The 19,802-nt window shown below is 41.0% G+C and overlaps 1 protein-coding gene across 2 annotated transcripts in view; it reads right to left on the bottom strand.

Annotated features, from left to right (window-relative positions):
* Positions 1-19,802, bottom strand: part of LOC129710200 (contactin-associated protein-like 2) — a 1,639,166-nt gene that overhangs the window by 837,077 nt on the left and 782,287 nt on the right. For both annotated transcript variants that reach the window (XM_055657015.1, XM_055657024.1), the window contains exons 6-8: positions 16,912-17,096; positions 15,032-15,172; positions 602-866 (exon numbers count right to left, since the gene is read on the bottom strand). In XM_055657015.1, coding sequence (XP_055512990.1) covers positions 602-866; positions 15,032-15,172; positions 16,912-17,096 — 591 coding nt within the window. The remainder of the gene's footprint in view (positions 1-601; positions 867-15,031; positions 15,173-16,911; positions 17,097-19,802) is intronic.

Raw genomic sequence — 19,802 nt, 5'->3', positions numbered from 1 at the left:
CTCTACCGAAATATTTTAAAATGTTACCGTTAGCGCGTTGTTTTTTCGAGAAGATGCGATTATACACAAACACACAACACACACAAATAAATACACATCCAAGATCAGACGTTTAAGTATATGGATAGTTGGGTCGAACGCAGGCCAATGGGACTGTGTCAGTTATAAAACCTGATTGTTTGTAAGACCATAAGTTAAAGGTACAGAATTAGGCCATTGGGCCCATCGAGTCTACTCCAACATTCAATCATGGTTAATCTATCTTTCCCTCAGAACCCCATTCTCCTGACTGTTTAACTTTATTAAATACAATTGTGGCTCCAGGTAATTTTAGGATTCTTGGAGCATTGGTTGTGGATGGAAACTCTCTGCTGCTTCACAATGTCATGATCAGACATTTGCCTAAAGTACACCCTTACAATTAACACTTCTGATATATTTGTAAAAAATCAACAATGCCTAAAAATAACTTTAAATTGTGAATTCTTAAAAAAAGTTGCTTTGATGTTCCTCACATTACATCTTAAAATGAATATTTGCATTGTCCCCCCAAAACTCAATGGAACTTTTCATTTATCCTCACTTTTGCCCCATCACATACCTGCTGAGATTTCAATGCTGTTCATCTTCGTCTGATTGATGCTTATGTTAATGCTGACTTTTCCTTCACTGAGGTCAACCTCCACTGTTCCATAACCTGCAGTGAGTTTACTGAATAAGAGCAAACTGTTGGGATTCCACGTCCGAAACATAAAGCTGACAGAAAATAAATCTTGGTTTATACGTCCGGGCAGTTCCAAATAGCTGCTGCTATTGAAAAAGACAGGGATGGCATGAGATTCTACGCAAGAGAAACTCAAATTACCCTGAAAGACAAAGTGGAAAGGAAACATCAGCGTCAGATAAGGAGACACATACAACCTTGTACAAATATAATGCAAATCCACTCTTTCTTCACCTCCATTTTATATCTACTGCGCACCTTTGACCTGCTGTAGGGTGACACCCCTGCCACTGAATAAAAAGTGTAGGAAAGAACTGCAGATACTGGTTTACACCAAAGATACTCAAAAAGCTGGAGTAACTCAACGGAACAGGCATATAAATAAATAACTGAATAAAAAGTAATAGATTCATCTCTTCCCGGAAATCTGTGCAAATTTCTAGCTCGTTATCCCATTTAAACTGCAGGAGAGAGCTGCATTGTCAGAGGGGACATTAATCAGAGGAGGTTTTTGTCAAAGCACCCACTGAGACATTTCAAAGACATTCTGGATGTCCTGACTAATGTAGGTCAGACTTTGCTTCCCACAAGTTGACTGATGTGTTTCTTACATTACATTTGTGGCTAAATTAAAAAAGTTCTTTCAAAGCAAAAAACTGCATGCACTGGATATTCTGAAATCAAGATAGCAAAACTGCTGCAAGCACTAAGCTTCAGTGGAGAGAGAAACAGTTATGCCTCTGTCCCACTTAGGAAACCTGAACGGAAATCTCTGGAGACTTTGCGCCCCACCCACGATTTCCGTGCGGTTCCTGGAGGTTTTTGTCAGTCTCCCTACCTGCTTCCACTACCTGCAACCTCTGGCAACCACCTGCAACCTCCGGCAACCAGAGGTTTCCATTCAGGTTTCCTAAGTGGGACAGGGGCATTAATCTTTGAGGTCAATGACAGTTCACAAGAATTTCTCAAAGGACATGATGCAAGGTCATCAGCCTGAAACACGAGGAACTTTAGATAATAGTTTACAAAAAAAGACACAAAGTGCAACCCAAAACATCACGTATCGATGTCCTCCAGATATGCTGTCTGACCCAGAGCTACTCCAGTATGTTGTGTCTTTTTTAGACTGAAATATTAACGGCCCTGTCAAACAGTGTGAGTCCATCCGCGAGTGATCCCGAGTTTAAAACAAATCAAACTTGTGTTAATCACGTAGAATTAACGTAGCAGGAACATCGGAACTCGTAACGCTAACGGCAGGTACTCAGGAAACTTGTTAACTTGTGAAAATCTTTCAACATGATGAACCTGCTGCTGACCTTCTACCGCTCGTCCATCGAGAGCCTGCTGACATACTGCATTACAGCATGGTACGGCAGCTGCACCTTGGCAGACAAGGAGAGGCTTCAGAAGATCATTGGTTGCCCTCTCCCCTCCCTGATGGATATTTACACCTCCAGCTGCCTTAGCAGGGCAAAGAATATCATCAAGGACAGCTCCCATCCTGCGTTTGGACTGTTCGACCTGCTGCCCTCTGGAAAGCGCTATAGGTGCATCAAATCTAGAACAAATAGACTCAGGAATAGTTGTTTTCCGAAAGTCATAACAACTCTAAATTTACACATGCACTGACTTCACAGCCCAACACCCGGACTTCCATCTATTCTATCCACGTACTGAAATTTGGAACTGTAATGTGTATTGTAACTGTAATTTTTAACATTAAATTATTATTTTTTTTTAAATATTTAATATAATCTTTAAACATCTGCCTAAGAATACTACCTATTCATCCTTCACTATTTTGCCTTTATAGATATGTATATAGCGCCGCAGAATTGTGCACCTATCCCCCCCCCTTTGTCTTGTTTTCTGTTTCTTGTTTTTTGTACTAAATTATATGTATGCACTGAGTCTGAGCTGCTTTTAATTTCATTGTACATGTATAGTGACAATAAATGGCATATCTATCTATATCTATCTATGTGATTACCACAAGTTTGATTTGTTTTAAACTCGTGATCACTCGTGGGTGGACTCGCACCGTGAGACAGGGGTTTAACTCTGTTTCTCTCTCTACAGATGCTGTCTGACCTGCTGATTATTTCCAGAAATTTTGTTTTTAGTTCAAATTTTTAGACACAAAGTACAATCTGAAACATCGCTTCTTAATGTCACACGCAAAATTGTAGTTTAACAACATCCAAAATAAATAAGCCATGTGCTACACCCCTTCATATTAAGACTATTTCATGGCAGTGCAAGGCTATTTTATGTTTTTCTTCAGAAAAGTGAGGAATGACTCTCAATTTGCACTAATTATTTGCCATTTTGCTTTTGTTGAAGAAACATCGGTGTTAACTCGCTAGGTTATGTGGTTAGTTTAGTTTAGTTTAGTTTGGAGATACAGCGCGTAAACAGGCCCTTCGGCCCACCGAGTCTGCACCGACAAACAATCCCCACACATTAACACTATCCTACACACACTAGGGACAATTTATACTTATACCAAGCCAATTAACCTGCAAACCTGTACGTCTTTCGAGTTTGGGGGGAAACCGAAGATCTTGAAGAAAACCCACGCAGGACATAGGGAGAACGTAAAAACTCCGTGCAGATAAGCACCCAAAGTCAGGATTGAAGACAGCTCTTGCACTGTACGGCAGTAGCTCTACCGATATACCACCCCGGTGGTTGTTTCTGGTTTGGTCACCACTTTACTACCACTTTGCCTTTAACATTTTAGATATGTTTATAACACCCCATGCATAATATCATGTAGAATTTACATCTGGCAAATGCTCTTGTTTATGTTCCATACTCGTATTCTATTTAAATTCACCTCAGCAAATTAGATTAAACTATTTCTGTCATGGAATAGCAAGGCCCAGTATCTAGAAATCCATTCTCAGCCGAACAATGGCTCCATTGATTTCAATGAAGCTAATTTTTGGAAGCGAAGTGGAGCAATGTAGCCATGGATATGAATCACATTTAGTGCCTGCCAGTAGGATGGATTCAGATCCACACTGTGTGTTACAAACCATCTTGTTGCTGAATTGTCATTGGGTTTAATTGTGTCTGCTTTATATTCATGATCCCATCTTTGACACGCGTGTAATTGACAATATCTTTTGCACCTCCACAAATTTGTAAACACTTTCGAAATTTTAACTTTTCAGCTTCTTACCAATCTAGAAAATGTTTTCAATCTTCCTGATGGTTGTACTCTCTTTGTTTTGGTATCATCGTTCAATGTTTTCTCAATGCGAACATACCCTTGTTATTGAACAGAGACATAAAAACACTACTCCAAGTATGCAGTGGCCAGGCCTACATTTCTTGATTTTGAATTTTATTCCACTTAATAAACTAATCTCTGTGCTTTGCATGTTCTTAAAGGGCCTGTCCCACTTTGGCGATTTTTTAGGTGACTGCCGGCAACAGACACAGTCGTAGCGGGATGCTGAAATGAGCCCACCCCACGACAATGTCTACCACAAGTTACCACCTAGTTGACGTCAATCTACGACAATCTACGTTAACCGGAGACACAATTCCTCGTGACTTGGGACGTACACGTCCGACCACACCTACGACAACCACAACGACACCTACGACAACCTTAGACCACACAGGTGACAACGTACAACACCCAAAGTCAACCTACCTCCACCTGCGACAATCTACGACAAGCTAAGACCCTGTCAGCGATAAATTAAGACAACTGAAGACTTCTCTTGACACCAGTACTGTTACCGGTTCACGTAGGTTGACCCCAATGGAGTTCACCGAGGTCATCACCCAGCGACAACCAACGTCACCTGGCGTCATCCTAGTGACAACCTACGACAGCACCTACGGCAGGCAATGTCAAGCCCACTGTCGCCGAAAGATTTTGAACATGTCAAAAACCAGCGGCGACAAAAAAAAAGTTATGACACTTGAGGAGACCGTTCACGACAATACACCCCGCAACCATGTGGCGACAGTCTATTTTCCGGCTGTCGCTGAAAAAGTCGGCTAAGTGGGACAGGCCCTTAAGGATCTATTAGGTCTTATTGTTACTTGTAATTATTGGAAAAATATATTTTGATCAGCAGCATTGTTACTTGTAGATATTTAGATTCACAACAGTCCATACACCCCCCCCCCCCCCCCCCCCCCCAACCCCCACCCCAATAAAACCCTGTACCTCACCACTTTTACAACACCACTCTCATTTTTCTTTTACATTCCAGTCTTAGTTCTCCTACCAATAGGCACAGCTTCCCAGTTGTAAGCATCAACATCCATTTAGCATTTAATTTGTGTCAGTGTGCTATAACCTTCAATATGTTTTTAACATGCAGTTTGAAATGCAACTGTGTTGCCCACCAATTATGGGGTCTTGGATCTAAAATCAAGGACATTTTAACATTTCAAGAATATAAAATCCATTCTAATATTCTGGTCTGTTATATTATTTTAATAGGCCTCATCAAAGAGAGCATATTAGTTAAAGGCTCTCTTCGAATTATTTTTTCATCCCATCCCATCTTTTAGTAATAATTCAAATACTTTATGATTATCAATATTAAAAACTCATTGATTGGTGGTTCTCAATATTTACATATTATCTTGAATATTGGAATAATTTTAACTCTGAAACCCATTCTGTCCTACTTGATAACTTATCCTCTTAATGGTTGTATAGTTTGCCTCCCTTGGTTTTATTGTAAATGTCTGGAAATAAATGGAAATATATTTTATTTCTCTACTTATTGCCAGATCTAATCTTTGAGCCACAGAGAAGTGAGACAAAGTATCAATATTTCCTTTTATTTTTGCAGGATTATTAACTTTTGAGTTTATCCAGGGCATCTTTAGTTCAGAAGATTGTACAATTAAGGAAACCATTTTGTCTTTTGTGTCTGATATTTTAAGGGAACTGTGTGACAGGCCTTTACGTGATATAATTTAGTATTTCAAAAGTTGAAATGTAGTAAGTACAACCATAGGCTTAGAGCCTAGATCTGAGCTATAGGAAGAGAATGGGAACATCTGCAGATCCTGATAATTAGGTGCAAAATGCAAAGAATGGATCGGTTGAATGCAAACCAGACATACACTTTGTAAATAATTGTAAATAGTGTTGCAAAGCTTTGCTTTACTGAATGGTGATTGGATGAGGTATTGAGCTGTGTCTGGTTTTCTTACATATCTGGGCAAATGTTGCGATGTTCGTTTCCTCTGAGAAACACTGTTTGAATTTATGTATTAGCCACTGTATTATTGGGTTAGGGAAATGTCTGTCATGTATGGGGTTAATCGATATAAATGTGAGGTTATCCATAAAAACAGGAAAGTAGATTATTATCTGAATGGTGGCCGATTAGGAAAGGGGGAGATGCAACGAGACCTGGGTGTCATGGTACACCAGTCATTAAACGTAGGCATGCAGGTGCAGCAGTCAGTGAAGAAGTCGAATGTTATGTTAGCATTCATAGCAAAAGGATTTGAGTATAGGAGCAGGGAGGTTCTACTGCAGTTGTACAGGGTCTAGGTGAGACCACACCTGCAGTATTGCGTACAGTTTTGGTCTCCTAATCTGAGGAAATACATTCTTGCCATAGAGGGAGTACAGAGAAGGTTCAACCAGACTGATTCCTGGGATGTCAGTACTTTCATATGAAGAAAGACTGGATAGACTTGGGTTGTACTCGCTAGAATTTAGAAGATTGAGGGGGGATCTTATAGAAACTTACAAAATTCTTAAGGGGTTGGACAGGCTAGATGCAGGAAGATTGTTCCCGATGTTGGGGAAGTCCAGAACAAGGGGTTCATAGTTTAAGGATAAGGGGGAAATCTCTTAGGACCGAGATGAGGAAAACTTTTTTCACACAGAGCGTGGTGAATCTCTGGAATTCTCTGCCACAGAAGGTAGTTGAGGTCAGTTCATTGGCTATATTTAAGAGGGAGTTTGATGTGGCCCTTGTGGCTATAGGGATCAGGGGGTATGCAGAGAAGGCAGGAACAGGGTACCGAGTTGGATGATCAGCCATGATCATATTGAATGGCGGTGCAGGCTCGAAGGGCCAAATGGCCTACTCCTGCACCTATTTTCTATGTTTCTATGTTTCTATGATATCTGTAATTGGATTGTAAAGAGACCACCCCATGTGGTTCGGCCCCTCGAGGTCCGGGGACCTATAAAAGTCTGCAGCCACGAGGTCCTGCATTCATCTTATGGGAGAGGCATTGGGACTGTGTGACCTTCTGGAGTGTCTCTGTTTGAGCGGGGCCTAGAGGGCTTGATCAGGCAGATACGAGGATTAAACCCGCAGTGGTTACGTATAGTAATTGAACTGTAATTGTGTTTTGTCAAAATAAAGTTCAGATGTGCAAGTGATTTTTGATTGAAATTAGACTGGGGAGAAGCTTAGAACGAGCAATTTACTTTGGCAGTTCGTCCGGGATCTCAACAGACCCCCAAACACAAGTTTGCGATCAAAGGTGTTGAGCTGTTTCGATCGCGTGCAGAAATCAGGCCCACTGTGCGATTTTCTACACTTTGTTAGTCGGAGCGGATCGATAATTCGCGAGCTTGGGAAAGGGTCTAATCGAGATCATTAGAACAGAGTATAGCAAGCATGGGGGGTGGTTAGCACTCCTTTGGGTTAGGGGCCCATAAAACAGGGCGTGGAGTGGCCCAAAACCTGGTCATAGTTGGCAGTCTGTAGCTGCTTTAACGAGAGCCTGACGAGCTTCATTGGGTGAGTGGTTTCCCAAGGTTAGATTTGGTATCCAATTGGTGGGGTATTGAAACATAGGGCTGACCACCGTATTGATCTATCTTTGCCAGGAGCACGGATTGGAAAGGTGCGCTCTGAAAATCTGCATCGACAACTGCCAACGCGAAGAGGCTAGGCACTGAATCCTCAGTGCCGAGCAGAGAGGGGTGTCTGCGTAAAGATATCCACGTCTCTTTCTGAAGTGATAGACGAGGAATCTCGTAAAGGTACTGGGCTCGGTGGTCAGAGTATAGATTGGCTGGGAATACTCTAGTCCATTCGAGAATTTAATTGGGAAATTTTAGTTTGATTCGATAAGCACTAAAACTAGGAGTTCGAGAACGAGTCTAGATTTGCAGAATCAAATTTCCAAATACAGAATTTCATATTGAAGTTATGCCTGTAAGGTAGAATTCGAATTCTTGTAGAGAGATCTTCGGAGTTGGTGCATTGAGAACAGTTTGTTCTTTCAAAACATGATGCTCACTTCAACCCTAAGCCCATAGAGATTGCAGAAAGTTACTAATTTCACACAAGAAACCTGTAGTCTAGTGATACTGTGGGTGAGTACATTATCTCATTGAAAAAGTTGTCTCTACACTGCAATTTTGCGACATTTCTGGATCGAGCTTTGCGTGATAGATTTGTATGTGGAATGCTGGATGAGCGAATCCAATCAACATTACTGAACACACCAGCCCTTATCTTTGATTTGGCATGCAAAACTGCCTTGGCCATGGCGATGGCATGTCAAAGTGCACATGAGTTTCGACCAACACGTGCTGGCAGAGTCATCAGTCAAAATGCAATTCCAGAACACCAGCATGACAAGACTGGGAAGTTCTGGGAAAAGCGTAAATACGTGCTATCGATGCAATGGTCAACACGAAGCAAATAAGTGCCAGTTCAAGAACTCCAACTGACAACAGAAAGGACACATTGCATCAGCATGCAGAGCACCATCATCAGACAAAACAAAACAAAAGGCTCGACAAAACCAAATACGTGGGATTCACAACCTCGAAGAACACTCAGAGAGTAATGATCTTGGAAAGTACAGCATCTATACTACGAATGGCGGGTCTGGAAAGGAAGCCTTTCAGACAAAGGTCAAAGTGAACAATCAATACATTACTATGTGTATTGATACTGCTGCTGATTGCACAATTATAAGCAAAGACACTTATGAATCCAAGTTTAGCAACATGCCGATCACAGAAACAAATGTTCAACTGAAAACGCACTCTGGAGAAGTATTGGAGACATGTGGAGAGAGAGTTTGTAATATAACCATATAACAATTGCAGCACGGAAAGCAGCCCATCTCGGCCCTTCAAGTCCGTGCCGAACACTTATTTTCCCCTAGTCCCATATACCTGCACTCAGACCATAACCCTCCATTCCTTTCCCGTCCATATACCTATCCAATTTATTTTTAAATGATAAAATCAAACCTGCCTCCACCACCACCTTCACTGGAAGCTCATTCCACACAGATACCACTCTCTGAGTAAAGAAGTTCCCCCTCATGTTACCCCTAAACTTCAGTCCCTTAATTCTCAAGTCATGTCCTCTTGTTTGAATCTTCCCTACTCTCAATGGGAAAAGCGTATCCACGTCAACTCTGTCTATCCCTCTCATCATTTTAAAGACCTCTATCAAGTCCCCCCTTAACCTTCTGCTCTCCAAAGATTAAAGACCTAACTTGTTCAACCTTTCTCTGTAACTTAGTTACTGAAACCCAGGCAACATTCTAATAAATCTCCTCTGTACTCTCTCTATTTTGTTAACATTTGTTGTACGTGATGTACAACACTTGCCTGAAAGACTTTGAAGTTGTCAATATTCTCAAGTTATGTCAATAGGCCAACGTTGATGGGCAAAAATTGGGTCCGCTTACTGAAGCTGGACTGGAAATCTGTATTCCAAGTTGAAGAACAAACAATCTGATCAGAAACGTCATTATGGTTGAAGAAAAAAAACTTAGGTTCAATACACATGATCAGGTTTGTGTTCTCAGCCCCCTTACAAAGCAAACAAATGGGAGGTGGGAACAGTAGTTGAAGTGTGTGGTACCAGGAGGTACTTGGTCAAAGTTGGAGGATGTCAGAAGTGTGCACAGAAACCATATGATCCCAGCAAGGGATGAACAAGAGCAAAGCATAGGGAAAGAAGCAGATCTGTCAGACTTTGCCATTAATCCAATTTCAGATGGAAAATCAGAATCTCCAAAGAAAGTCGAGACAAAGATAAATGATCCTGAACTTGACTCTCCTTTGGAACCACAACCTGACATTCCCCCTAAATTACTCAGGAGATCAGAAAGAGTGCATAGACCAGTCATCAGAATTATTCTAACTCTAAAATATTTAGAAATTCTAAATATTCTAAATATCTAAAATGATTCTTGTTTGTCCAATTTACAAGTTATTTTACTTTCTAAGGGGAGAGCAGTGTACTGTATATAATGGTAACTGTAGCTTTAAGAACTGTACTACAATGTATGATTTGTGCCTTGTGATATATTCAATATCTTATCAGTTGCGTGAATATGTGTGAGTATGCGTAGTGTAAAAATGAAGAAGACCCACACTGGTAACAGCGTGCACTGAAAACCTGTGCTTGTTTTTATCTGTAGACAATAGACAATAGGTGCAGGAGCAGGTCATTTGGCCCTTCGAGCTAGCACCACCATTCAATGTGATCATGGCTGATCAACCCCAATCAGTACCCCGTTACTGCCTTCTCCCCATATCTCCTGACTCCGCTATTTTTAAGAACCCTATTTAGCTCTCTCTTGAAAGCATCCAGAGAACCTGCCTCCACCGCCCTCTCTGAGGCAGAGAATTCCACAGATCTAGATGCTAAAGCTGTAGTATCTAAATTAGATTTGAACACATTTCTTCCCGATGTTAAAAAAAATCAGATTTATCCCTCAAATAAATATTTTTCAATCGTACAACTCTGCACAATTTCTTGCTGAATAAAGGTTAACAGAATAAAACAAAAATTTGAATATGGCTGTTTTGCACAACAACCAAATGCTTGCACCCCAGGCATGTAGATGGACTAGACTCAATTTAACAAGAAAATTATTTTTCACAGCTTGTACTTTATGGAAACCAATCTGTTGTTGATGTTTTTGTGTGTTTCCTAGTTAACCTGATTAGTAATAATTACTGATGGAAGACAGTTCCAGCTGTTCATTTCACAACAGAGCTTCTATCAGCAGTAAATATATCCCATTGTTCTGCTATAATAGCTTATTGAAGGGTGTGTTTATCAAAAATATATATTTTAATTGCGTATTCTTTTTAGATCTGATCCTTAGCAACAGTTATTGAGAAAAGTTGCAAGATCCTATTCCAATAAAAAAATGTTGCAGTTTTGTGAAACGAGAAAGTTACTAATATTATGATCATTGTATAACCAGCAGATAATAATGCACAATTACTGCCAAAAGGAGTAAAATGATGTGCTAAATTGTCACCCTTTGTGTAAAGCTTGAAAGCATAAAATAGTAAGAGTGATTATTGCAGTAGAGAATGAACCATCAATAACATACAAATTACAATCCATTCTTCATCTATCTCGTGGATTATTCTTTGGTTGTGTCCATGGATTTACCATCAGAGCCTGCGATCCCTTGCCGGGGATCGACGCTCCCGCGGATTTCACCATCGAGGAGCTTGCAGTCTCGGGTAGAGACTAATGTCGGGAAGCTCCAAAGTCGCAGAAGGTTTGACCAGCCCTGACCCGGGGTCTGATCGTCCAGCGCGGGGGAGCTGACAAACATACTGACAAACAATGAAAACAATGCAAACTCATTTTAAAAATGACTGCTGTTTTCAGTTGTCTCCTAAATCTGTCCCTGACGATCAAAAGCTTCACTGAAAGCTACTGCTGGCCGCGGAACGGAACTATTTGCTCACCTGAGTATACAAGTGTGTTTCAAACTTCCATTTCCGCAGTTGATTCATGAAAGTTCTAGATTTAATTTAGTTTTGACTGCGGACCAGCTGCCTGACAATAGCAGACTCGATGGACCGAATGGCCTAATTATACTCCCTCAATTCTATTACCTATGTATTATGGATAGAGCCCAGTAATTTATCCTGAGTGAATATATATGAACCGTTTTATCCTGATTTCCCCCCACAGGAAAGCTGCAGTGCAAACTCAGAAGTTAATAGTAGGTCTGATCTGGGAAGTAGTATTTCATTCAGGTCTTTGCTGAGTAATCAAGAGCAGAGGAATCAATAGCAGTGCTTCTCAAAACTCAAGGCAAAGTCTGCTGCTTTATTGATTCAGTGCAACAAAAATGTTCAAGATGGTACAACAGATTGAGCAGTGTTTCAATCAACCAAGTAGAAAAATAAATTTGCAAAGATAATCATTTCATGGATTCCAGCTTTCTCAAAATGATTTACAATTAGGAATTTTACATTCATGGTTGCAATGGAGAGAAATATGATAGCCAATTTGCCCATGGCACACAACAATGTGACAATGATTGGATAAACAAGTTTAGTAAAATTGGTTAAAGAACAAACATTCTGCCTGTCAGTTGTAAGCTGGTTGCAATTGATGGGTTGAGGCTTGTCCCTGACCTCTGTGACCATATGGAGCCTGGCGCGTAACATGGGTATGCTGTCACAAAGGCTCTATGCCAGTCATGCTGTCTGATCCCATTCAATTGTAAGGGGTCACAAACCAGCATTGAAAATGTAAGTGTAAGTAATTTATTTTCTCTCTTGTGTAGGAAGGAACCCCAGATGCTGGTTTACACCGAAGATAGACACAAAATGCTGGAATAATTCAGCGGGTCAGGTAGCGCCACTGGAGAAAACAAAGAACCTTCTCAGACTGAAGATGGGACTCGACCCAAAACACGTATTCCTTTCCTCCAGAGATGCTGCCTGACCCGCTGAGTTAGTCCAACATTTTGTGTCTATCTTGTTTTCTCTCTTGCTCAATGTTAATGGATCTAACTTTTATGACATACTAGACTAAGTGGGATCCGTTGGTCCCATGTTCACACAGGAGGGCTGGTCCCCAAATGCAATATTCCACCTCTCCACCAATTCGAATATTGGTGGTTAATGGGGGGGGGGGAGGCTTCTGGAGCGCTAGAATGGGTGTTGTAGGCTGAAGGGACTGGATTCCGAAATATGGACATTGTGGGCCAAATGGATTATTGGGGTCTCATACCATTTCAAGCAGAGTGCAAGGCCACCAAATTCAAATGCAGTGTCATACCATTTCATGCAGGGTGCAAGGCCACCGCATTCAAATGCAGTTTCATACCATTTTAAGCAGGGTGAAACCACCATAAAATCACACAAAACACCTCATAAACAACACACTCACAGTTCAGTAGACATTCAGTGTGTTCACAGCTCAGACAGAATCATGACCTCTCCCTACCCCATCTTGCAGAGACGGAGCCACACCCACACTTCTGGATTTTATAATCCCTCCCCCCTGCTACCGGAAGGGGCGTGGCCTTCATGGTGTGATTGACAGGAGAGAGATTCTCAACATTTTTTAAACACTAATAACACTTATATTTTTCATTGATGGGAAGAATCCTCTGCACCTGATGAGTGGAGGGGAACTGAGCAAGATGGCCAAAAATCACAGCCGTAAGTGGTAGCGTTTTATCTAAAATCAATATACAGTGCAAACAGGAAGTTTCCACCACCAACAGCCATTTGCAGTGCATCATTTCAAACCAACCACCACCAAGAGCCATTTGCAGTCCTTCACTTCAAACCAACCATCACCAAAAGCCATTTGCAGTGCCTCACTTCAAACCAACCACATTTTCATTTTCAAACCACATTAAGAGCACTCAAGGTAAGTAAAACCACACTCACAGTTTAATAGACATGTATTCAGTGTTATTCACAGCTCAAACTGAGAGATATGACCCTCTCGCTCCCCCCATCTTGCAGAGACTGATTGAGGCACTCAACACTTCCGGGTTTTATAGTCCCTCCGGAAGGGGCATGGCCTTCAGGAGAGAGAATCTCAACATGTTTTAAACACTAATAACTTTTATTTTTCATCAATGGGAAAAATCCTCTTGTCCTGCAGAGCGGAGGGGGACTGAGTAAGATGGCCATAAATCACAGTGGCAGCGTTTTTTCTAAAATCAATATACAGAACAACAGGAAGTGGTCAAGATCAGACTTGTTGTAATATAGATACAGCGCAAGGATAAGCCCATCAGCCCACAATGTCTGTGCCGAACAAAATGCCAAGACCATCAATTATCTACTTGCACATGACCCATATTCCTCCATTCCCTACACATCCATATGCTTCCCCAAATGTCATATAAATGTCACTAAACGATCTGCTTCAACCAACATCCACGGCAACGTGTTTCAGGTACTCGCCACCCTCTGTGTAAAATAAAACTTGCCCCGCACATCTCCTTAAAGCTCTACCCAATCTATGCCTCTCATAACTTGATATTCTTCCATCAGGTTTCCCTGCAGCCTCCAGCATTCCAGGGAAAACAATCCAAGTGTCTACAACCTCTCTCTGTAGCTAATACCCCATACCTGTGCTGTGTTACCATTCTGTTAAATCTCCTCTGCATCCATTCTAAAGCCTCCACATTCTTCCTGTAATGGGGTGACGAGAACTGTACACAATACTCCAAATGTGGTCTGACCAAAGTCCAAAAAAGCAAAACTTTATTGGAATACCTGTCCTGTCCTAAAGGTCTTTGTCATTAACAATAATGCTTACTTTGGTGATGCATTATGAGATTCAGCAATGGTCTAATAACTTTTCAACCTGTTGTATTAGCAACGAGTACTAGCGATTCAATGCGTAAAGTAAGGTGTAGCACAAATGCTTCATGAGACACTGAATTGTGTCATGTTATTCAGATAGGGAAGGAAGGGGTGCAGAGGAAGCAGATTCACGCCACATATACGGGAGGGAGGGGGGCTGTGGCCATCAGATGCTCTTTTGTACTTTGTAGCAAAGGCACTGCAGAACAAGTCTGAAGAAAGGTTCCGAACTGAAACGTCACCAGTTCTTGGTCTCCAGGGACTCTGCCTGACCCGCTGAGTTACTCCAGCACATTGTCTATCTTTGGCACTGCATTGGTTCTAGCCTCAGAGTAAATTTACTCTTCAGCTGAAATCTAAATACCTGGGAGAACCTTAAGAGTGCAATTCTAAATGAAATTTGGAAAGAGAAACATATGACATTAATGTGGCTTATTCAAACCATATCAAAGAGAAATTGTAAAAATCATTTAATCTGGCAACAACCATACTTTTAGAGCATTTAACAACAGTCCTGTAGGAATGAAAAATAACATGCATAATGGGCATGTAAATCACAAAATGAAGAGAGTCATCAAAACTACAGTGAACTACAAAACAGCGCACTCCCTATTTTGAAAGTTAGTTGATTATCACTGGATTTTTATGCAATTCATTCTACAGGACCTTGTTTTCATCTACAGGGTATAACCTTAGCCACGTCACTTATGCATTCATGATCTTACCACTTTAGATGTGTCTAGTTTCCTCCTCCTGGCCAGATCAGTGATGTTAACTCCATTGTAATTTATAGTCTCCATGCAACCTTTGAAATTTTTCCCATTGAAGCTCGGCTTTCCAGAAAATGGCATTCCCCCAAAGCTGAGCTTGAAGAATAAATAAAAAGATTTGTTGTTTTGTATACAAGTAGCTAATGTTACACTTTATACAGCAATTTCTTACAGCATGTTATTATGACATAGAATGGCTATGGCAGGCTGAATGAACTTTACAAAAAATAGCCAAAAGGCTGGAGAAGGCTTCATGATTTGACAATATTATTTACATTTGAAAATCTTCTGCAGCTTGATGGCAATAATATTATCTATTATTTTGATTGTGGCATAGAATTTGCAATCAGCAGCAAACCACCTGTTCTCTCCATTGATCAGCAAATTTGAAAATTACCTGGTACTCCAAATGTTTGATTCAAAAACATGCAGAGACTTTCAGTAATGATTAAGTACCTCTGAAATGTTTAAAAGTTTACAAATAAATCCTACAACACAAAGTTACTCAGCTCACACGCAACCGAACACACCAAAATAATAAAGGATTATCCACTACTTTCTTTCCATCCTCAAAGACAATATAATTAATGTGGAAATACTCCCTGCATCAGGGTTGTTATCACAGGTTGATCACAGGGATATCCCTCTGTAAGTGATGGGGAATTGTCAGAACTTCAGGTTCCCTACCAGACTTGTAACCAAGTGCATTTGGGAAAACAACATGTCTGCAGTCTGCAACTTCACATTCATGTGAATATCCCAATATTGTTCACAGTTCTACTAGGAATTATCATCTGCTCCACAAATAAATGCTGACATTTTTCAGCAAGAACAGAGCTATTAAAATGAGTGAGTTCGTAATATCAGGGTTAACCAATGCATTGTAATTTAAAAGACACTCGGTTAATGGACTTTTATATCCAATTGCAGTTGTGTTTTAAAATTGGCAATTATAAGAAATATCTCACTTTTAACCAACCATTTTTTATTTCATTCACCTGGCAGGACAATGAAAACTCCAGAAATGAATAAAGCTATTTTACTGGCAGGTAAGAAGAAACCTGAAACACAAAATTTAGATTTAGGCTTGGTTAAGAGATACAGTGTGGTTACAGGCCTTTTGGCCCACCGGGTCCACGCTGACCAGCAATCACCAGTACACTAGTTCTATCCTACACACTGGGGACAATTTGCAGGAGCCAATTAACATACAGAACCACACATCTTTGGAGTGTGTGAGGAAACTGGAGCACCCAGGGAAAACCCATGCGGTCACAGGGTGAACTCCATACAGACAACAGTCAGGATCAAACCCGGGTCTCTGGCACTGAAAAGCAGCAACTCGACTGCTGCACCACTGTGCCACTCCGATGGGCCACTGTGCCGAATTGTTACCTCTCAGCTCAGGCCATAAAAAGTTACCCAATCAGTTCATTGGGAAATGATAATTCTCCTGTATTTCTGCCAAAAAGTGGGCTCTCTTCATGTCCAACAGCAATATACATTTCAATATAATCTCCTGAAGGTTTATCTCAATTTAATGCAGAGAAAAAAGCAGTGGGTTTCGGTCTCTGATTAGTACCATACCAGCAGAAAACCTTCCCTCTGCTACCACCCCACTGAGGAGAAATGTCATACAATCAAAATTATCAAGAAAACCTGTACATTTTGGAAATTTGGAATAATAAAAACTCATTCTGTTAGAAATGCTTAGAAATTCAGTCAGCATCTGCATACATACGTTAAAGATTTCTACCCAATGTGTTAACCCGTCTTCACCTTTGAAATACTGACTTGCATGCAATTTTTGTTTTCAAATATCTCTGATTCCTTACTTCATAGTCAAGATCCAAATGATCAAATTCGCCATTGGTCCGAAAGTGCTGGGTGTCCCGGTCCAGTGTAAAATTAACATTGCGTCCATACCGCTCAATTATGACAGAGTGCCAGTGGTAGTCATCGAGGAGGCTGCCAGTTGTCACAGAAGTGTCACCGTTGATAGAACTGTGCTGATTACTACCTGGAAGATAATAATGAAAACGTATCAGTGACAAAGTCCTCACGCCGAAACAGGAAGTAAAAGAATCGCTGAGTTGAAGAGAAAAAGTTATTAAATTTGAAGCATCAATCACAATGCTGAGAACAAAAAGAATAGTATTAACAGGAATTACGAAGCTGTTACTACGGCAACAATCAAAATGAATTGTCTGACTTAAATATGACACACAAGTCGGAAGTGTTTCAACAAAAGTTCATCCTTTCTCTTCAGCAAACAAACTTTAATCATAGCATGAAGGCATGAATAATCTTTGGTGAGTAGAGTGGAGCAATTGTTTGCCTCAACAATGAGGATGTGAGGGATTGTTTGTCCTTTCATGCTGAAGAGATGATGGTGCTGCTTTAGAATATGACTCAAAGGAGGGTAGCTTTATTTTAAGCTGAAACTAATTACTTCAGGAAAGTGGCAGGAATCAATGCACTGTACCCAAGTACCTTCTCGGCTTCTTATTAAGTGACACTATCTAATCAGTATGTACTGTCGGGCCGAGGTTGGTAAGATTATTATTGCTTTTTTTCTGCAATTTCCAGAAGTAGGCTGGTTTCACTGGGGTGTGCTGTTGTAAATTAGAAGGTAGTGCAATATTCAAATTAGAGAATGAATGTGGGGAAGTGAAAAATAACTCAGAAATGGAGAACAGCAAAAATGCTTGGGATCGCAATAGATATTAGACAACAGACAATAGGTGCAGGAGGAGTCCTTTAGGCCCTTCGAGCCAGCACCGCCATTCACTGTGATCATGGCTGATCATCCACAATCAGTACCCCGTTCCTGCCTTCTCCCCATATCCCTTGACTAAATCATTTTTAAGAGCTTTATCTAACTCTCTCTTGAAAACATCCAGATAATTGGCCTCCACTGCCTTCTGAAGCAGAGAATTCCACAGATTCACAACTCTCTGTGTGAAAAAGTTTTTCCTCATCTCCGTTTTAAATGGCCTACCCCTTATTCTTAAATTGTGGCCCCTGGTTTTGGACTCCCCCAACATCGGGAAAATGTTTCCTGCCTCTAGCGTGTCCAATCCCTTAATAATCTTATGTTTCAATAAAATTCCCTCTCATCCTTCTAAATTCCAGTGTATACTGGAATTCCCCTGCTTTGGGAATTTTATTCCCCTGTTTTGGGAATAACATTTGAAACACTCATTCATTTTCATTTTATGAAACCCGGGCAGAACAGCAAACCATCTCTTTAGTTTCAAGCTGGAGGCGTTCTCCAATGTTAAGCAAAGGAACAATGTTGTCTACTTTCCAGTGGTCCGGAACTTCACTGAGAGTGGATACAAAGTTCTTTGTCAAGTCTCCTGCAATATCCTCCATTGCCTCTAGCAATAACCTAGGATAGATGCCATCAGGTCCTCGGGAATTATCCACCTTAATGCTATTCTAGGGACCCAACATCACCTCCTTCATAATCACAATTTTGATCTCAAACTGCACTGAGCAAATTTGTATGTTCCCTTCAGTGATCTCACTATCCTCCATGTCCTTCAGCTTGGTGAATACAGATGCAAAGTACAACAGGCCCAATGCTCCTTAGGGCAGCAGTGATTCCAATCCTCAAATATGCTCCAGAGACCTTTTCTACCTGTAACGGGTACCGAAAAAATACCAACAATTTTGTCGTCCTTACAAAATCTTCCAGGTTCATTGGAAAGATGAACAAGCCAACATTAATTTCCTCTCCACGACAACATTTCCAGCACTAAGCCCACACAATTGACTACATTGGACAAGTAACATGGCTCACCGACTTAACACTACACTCCTGAAGCTGACACTTATGTACTTTGTCATGGGAAGAGATTACCAGATGGACAAACTTACAGTCTAAACCTCCTTGATAAAATGCAGCACCCCACAGAGGGGGGGGCACAGTGGAGCAGTGGTAGAGTTGTTGCCTTACAGCACCAGAGACCTGGGTTTGATCTTGACTACGGGTGCTGCCTGTACGGAATTTGTACATTCTTCCTGTGTCCGATTTTCTCCGGCTGCTCTGGTTTCCTCCCACAATTCAAAGACCTATAGGTTTGTAGGTTAATCGGTTTTGGTTAAAATTAAATTGAAAATTGTTCCTAGTGTATAGGATAGCGGCAGTGTATGGGGTGATCGATGGTCAGTGTGGACTCGGTGAGCCAAAGGGCCTGTTTCCACGCTGTATCTCTAAAGTCTAAATTACTCCCGGTAACCTCTAGCTCATGACCATTCCGAATGGAAAAGGAGCATTCAGGATGAGACTAAGAATTGAGGCCATGCATCACGAACAGAAAGAGGTCCTGTGGAAGCCACGGAAGGAACAAAGCACGTATTAGACGCTACAGAGGAGCATAGCATTGTTTCCAGGGGTCAGAACCAGGAAAATTGCTCATCACAATAGTAAAAGTCTGAAGAAGGATTTGCCGAAACGTTGCCTATTTCCTTCGCTCCATAGATGCTGCCTCACCCGCTGAGTTTCTCCAGCACTTTTGTCTATCTTCGATTTTCCAGCATTTGCAGTTCCTTCTTAAACAGTTAAAGTCTGACTTGGGTGGAGCTGTGCCAGAAGATTTTCTGGATTATTGGATATAATCCCTATTCAGATACAAATGCAATTTTCGTTCACTTCTTGAAGATGTTTGATATTAAGATATATTAAGATTCTATCATAAACCTCCCAGTGAACCGGTAA

This window comes from Leucoraja erinacea, chromosome 2, assembly GCF_028641065.1.
Source record: "Leucoraja erinacea ecotype New England chromosome 2, Leri_hhj_1, whole genome shotgun sequence".
NCBI lineage: Eukaryota > Metazoa > Chordata > Chondrichthyes > Rajiformes > Rajidae > Leucoraja > Leucoraja erinaceus.
This window is presented reverse-complemented; position numbering and strand designations above follow the sequence as displayed.